The sequence below is a fragment of the Octopus bimaculoides genome, chromosome 7 (genome assembly GCF_001194135.2).
Source record: "Octopus bimaculoides isolate UCB-OBI-ISO-001 chromosome 7, ASM119413v2, whole genome shotgun sequence".
Classification (NCBI taxonomy): Eukaryota; Metazoa; Mollusca; class Cephalopoda; order Octopoda; family Octopodidae; genus Octopus; species Octopus bimaculoides.
In genome coordinates, this window is record NC_068987.1 from 16287917 (window position 1) to 16292869 (window position 4953).

Here is a 4953-nt window from a genome sequence, read left to right on the forward strand (position 1 = left end):
ATCTGTTTTTGTTGTGTGTGTGTGTTCTTGTGTGTGTATGTGTGTTTTAGTGTGTGAGTACTTTGTATGTGTGTGTGTGTGTGTGTGTGTGTGTGTGTGTGTGGCTTGATGTATGAGTTTTGTATACATGTATATTTGTATTCATTTGTGTGTGTGTGTATGTGTGTGAGTTTTGGTGTCTGTATGTATGAGTGTGGCTCAATGTATGAGTCTTTGTATATCCATGCATGGTTAGACATATTTATCTTTGTGTGTGGCTTGATGTATCAGTTTTGTATATATCCATTTATATTTGTCTTTGTGGCTTAATGTATAATTTTTGTATATCCATGTATAGCTGTGTGTGTGTGTGTGTGTGTGTGTGTGTGTGTGTGTGTGTGTGTGTGTGTGTGTGTGTGTGTGTGTGTGAATGAATGAATGAGTGAGCCACAGAAATATGCAAGAGAGGAGGAGGAGGAGGAGGAGGTGTGACTGTCTGAGCAAGAGAGATAAATCCATGTGAGTGTGTGTTTTGCATAGTGAGAATGTGTTTTTGTAACTGACACAGACTGCATGGTTGTGTGAGTATGTGTGCTTGTATGTATGTATGTATGTATGAAAGAGATTGTGTAGGTGTGTGTGTGTATGTGTGCCAAGGAGAAAACAAAAGAGATATACTGGTATTTCCTGTTGCCATTGTTTGCCATCTCATATTGAACCAACGAACCAGTTCTTCAAGTCTTCTTCTCATCATGCATACCCATTGCCACTCTTACTGCTTCAAAGTTGGGTCGGCACCACACAGATGTGTATTTGGTAATGTGTGGTGTGGCCCTGGCATCCCTTACATGTCAGAAAAACAAAATAGGGATGGTCATGGTTGGACTGTCTTTGACCTTAAATGTGTTCTGCATATGCTACATCAAGACTTAGTTCTAGCTAAATGACACGCTATCTACACTACACTGCACATAACATACACCACACAACACCAGGTCATATACTATGCTCCATACCACACTGCACGACATCATACTGTGCTACACTATGCTGTGTACTATACCACATCACTTTGCCCATTCCATCACATTGAAATAGTGTTAAATTTTTTGATCCTGTTTTAGTGTTCTTTTATTGCTTTATTCTTTTATCCTTTACGTGTTTCAGTCATTTGACTGCAGCCATGCTGGAGCATCATCTTGAATGTTGTAGTCGAAATGAATTGGCCTAATACCTATTCTATTGGTTCTCTTTTGCTGAACTGCTAAGTTGTCAAGCGGTGATGGGGGGTACAAACATAGACACAATACACACACATCCTTATATTCTCTTATGTTTCAGCCCCCAGGCTGTGGCCATGCTGGGGCACTGCCAGACATATATATCTGTATATATATATATATATATATATATATATACACACATGATAGGCTTCTTTCAGTTTCCATCTACCAAATCCACTCACAAGGCTTTGGTTAACCTGAGGCTATAGTATGACATTTGTCCAAGGTGCTACACAGTGTGACTGAACCCGGAGAGATGTGGTTAGACATATATATCTGTATATATATATATATACATACATACACACATGATAGGCTTCTTTCAGTTTCCATCTACCAAATCCACTCACAAGGCTTTGGTTAACCTGAGGCTATAGTATGACATTTGTCCAAGGTGCTACACAGTGTGACTGAACCCGGAGAGATGTGGTTGGGAAGCAAGCTTCTTACCACACAGCCATGCCTGTGTCTATATTTATTTTGGTTTTATGTTTTGTTCCTGCTTCCATTTTCTTTTATTGTTTTTATTTATTATATTCTTTTTTTGTTTCTCTTTCAGGGGAATTGTTCCATCCATTATTCCGTATCACATTCCAATTTTGAGATTGTCAGCCTCTTGCTGGATACAAACGTCTGTGATGTAGACAAACAGAACAAAGCCGGCTACTCCGCGATAATGTTGGCCTCCCTCGCATATGTACAGACTGATGCTCACCGAGACACCGTTAAGCGGCTCTTCAGAATGGGTGATGTCAATGGTAGATCGTCGCAGGTATGTGAGAATGTTTGTATGTGTGTTGTTGTTGCTGCTGCTGCTGTTGTTTAACCCTAGGTCAGGCCTGATCAGTCAGATCTCAGATCAAAAGTATTCCAGTTGTGAATATATATATTTTAGAGGACTGTATTGTCAAATGTGTCCCCTTTGAGGGGGATTTGGTTTCTATTTCTTGCAGATTGAGTGGTAACCATGTCAAGCCTCCTTTGTTTGTGTGTGTGTGGTGGAGGTACATGTGTGTGTGTCTGATGCTCCATTTGTTGGCATAACTTGATGAAACCAGACTGTTGCCAGTACCGCCTGACTGGCCTTCGTGCCGGCGGCACGTAAAAGCACCCACTACACTCTCGGAGTGGTTGGCATTAGGAAGGGCATCCAGCTGCAGAAACTCTGCCAAATCAGATTGGAGCCTGGCGTAGCCATCTGGCCCCACCAGTCCTCAGCCAAATCGACCAACCCATGCTAGCATGGGAAGCGGATGTTAAACGACGATGATGTTCACACACACACACACACACACACACGCACACGCACACGCACACGCACACACACAGAGAGAGAGCAGGTATGTGTGTGTAGGCATGTTTCTTGTAAGGCTTTGTGTATGTGTTTTTATCTGTATGTATATTTGTGTGTGTCTGTTGTCCTCATCTTCAACATAACAAATGTTTTAATTGTCAGTTTTTATCACCATTAATAGCTACAATAATTATCATAATTTTTGCTATGGCAGCTATTATCACTGTTGTCATCATCATCAACATTATCATCTCCATCATCACCAACATTATCATTTTCCATCATCCTCATTATTATCTCCATCATCAATATTTCCATCTTCATCATCTTCAGTGTCATCATCAGCATTATTGTCTCCATCATTACCAACATTATCATCATCATCATTGTCATCATCCTGATTACTGAGTATTATCCCCATTTTCATCATTTTTGTTCACATCATAGTCATCCTTAACGTAAGTTAGTATCATGTGAGTGTCTAATAAAATTTACTTGTCAGTAAACGTTGTGTTAGTAAACCTTGGTTACTTATAAACCACATATTCTGGAGGAAGTAACTTATATGTAGCAATAGACTTAGTTTCCTTTCCAGTGGTATGTTGTTTCTCATCTCTTTCACAGAAGCATAATGTATGCTTTGTCTTGCCCCCACCCAACTCCAACTCCTGATGGAATTGTAGGGATGGTGTTGTGATATTTGAAGTGTCCTGGGCATTTATAGTTGTAGTGGAGTTCATTCCTGTCCATGTTTAATCACAGCTGTTTCTTTCATAAAGAGAAAGAGGCAAACAGGCAGAAATAAAGGGAGAGAGGAAGATCTAAGAATCAATCCCAGAATGGAACTAGTAGTATATTTATTGCCCCCCCCCCAAAAAAAAATCTAAAAAAAAATGGGGTGGAGGTAATGGACAATTGTCATGGACATGTCCAACGCACAACTTCACCAGTGGGTTGGTTTGACTGTTCTATTACTATATTTCTGTTGAAACACAATTGCTTTTGATTCAATTGATTTGAAAATAATGAATTTATTAAAATAACCTTGTTGTTAGGCTGGTGTTTGGAATATAAATTAACAAGGAATTTTGATGGACGGTTTTATAATGCAAATCACTTTGAAATAGGGAATCTGTATCCTAGAACTCTGGTGGTTGGTGTCAAACAGATTGATTAATGAATGTACGTTTATGTATGTATTTGTGTCTATATTTTTGTATTTATGTGTATGTCTGTTATATTTGTAGGCCAAACAAACTGCCCTCATGCTGTCTGTGAGCCACGGCCGAGGTGATATGGTCAAGTTGCTTCTGGAATGTGGTGCTGACATTAACTGCCAAGATGAAGACGGCTCCACGGCTTTGATGTGTGCCTGCGAGCACGGACATATTGAGATTGTGAAGACGCTGATTACTGATCTGCAATGTGATGCCACACTAACTGATAATGTAAGTAGTAGTAGTAGTAGTAGTAGTTGTTGGCGGTGATGATATTTATATTTTTATTGTTGTTGTTGGTGGTGGTGATGTATTTGTTTTTTTTTGTTTAGTCTCACTGGTTAACTCTGATTCAAGTATATCTGCAATCAAATATATTCCATCTGTGACCATCCCCATCTACTTTATTTTCAGTTGTGGCATATCTGGAATTACATTGTCCAGTATGTCTTTCTTTTCTTAAAAAGGTAGGATATGATATGAAGGTGATTTGGTTGCTATTTTTAGTTGATTGTGCAATGTCTTTTGAGTTGTTTTTTGGCATTGTCAGTCAATCTATATTCTTCCATAATTGCAACCATCAACTGGAAGTTACTATCTACCTCCTTCCATACAGAAATAATTTTCATTCTTCTTTTCCTTTCATTTCACTAACTGCATATAAAATAAAAATATTAAAAAAAGTTGCATAAAAAAAACAACATATGATACACTAGTCACAAAGAAAGTAATAAAAAGTTCTTAGGAATAGAATGAAGTAGTTGATTATTGAGAATGTGTTATTCAGGCAAGTGAGGCTATCGAGAAGGATTATAGTAAAAAAAAAAACTATCATCCTTTACTTAGATGTTTATAAGAGGAGCACTTTGTGCAAAATCATTTAAAATTTTATTCATAAATTTTAAAATATTTTTTCATGTTACTAAAGATGGTAAAGTTTTACCACAAACACATTTATTGATTACTCAACGGCATCTTTTTAACATATTTTTTTCTTACATCCGTTGAGTCTGGGAGATTTGCATCTTGGCACACAAAATGACTCCAGACAGTTTAACCTTAGATCAAGAAGAGATTTATGAGTGAAAAGCTTAACCACTTAGGTTCATCTTTGTACACAAAATGACTCCAGACAGTTTAACCTTAGATCAAGAAGAGATTTATGAGTGAAAGCTTAACC

The 4953-nt window shown here is 38.1% G+C and overlaps 1 protein-coding gene across 3 annotated transcripts in view; it reads left to right on the top strand.

Moving 5' to 3' along the window:
* The window catches only part of LOC106873381 (serine-rich adhesin for platelets), a 165298-nt gene that overhangs the window by 151080 nt on the left and 9265 nt on the right, over positions 1-4953 (top strand). For all 3 annotated transcript variants that reach the window (XM_014920722.2, XM_014920723.2, XM_052969290.1), the window contains 2 exons: positions 1822-2034; positions 3804-4004. In XM_014920722.2, the coding sequence (XP_014776208.1) occupies positions 1822-2034; positions 3804-4004 (414 nt within the window). The remainder of the gene's footprint in view (positions 1-1821; positions 2035-3803; positions 4005-4953) is intronic.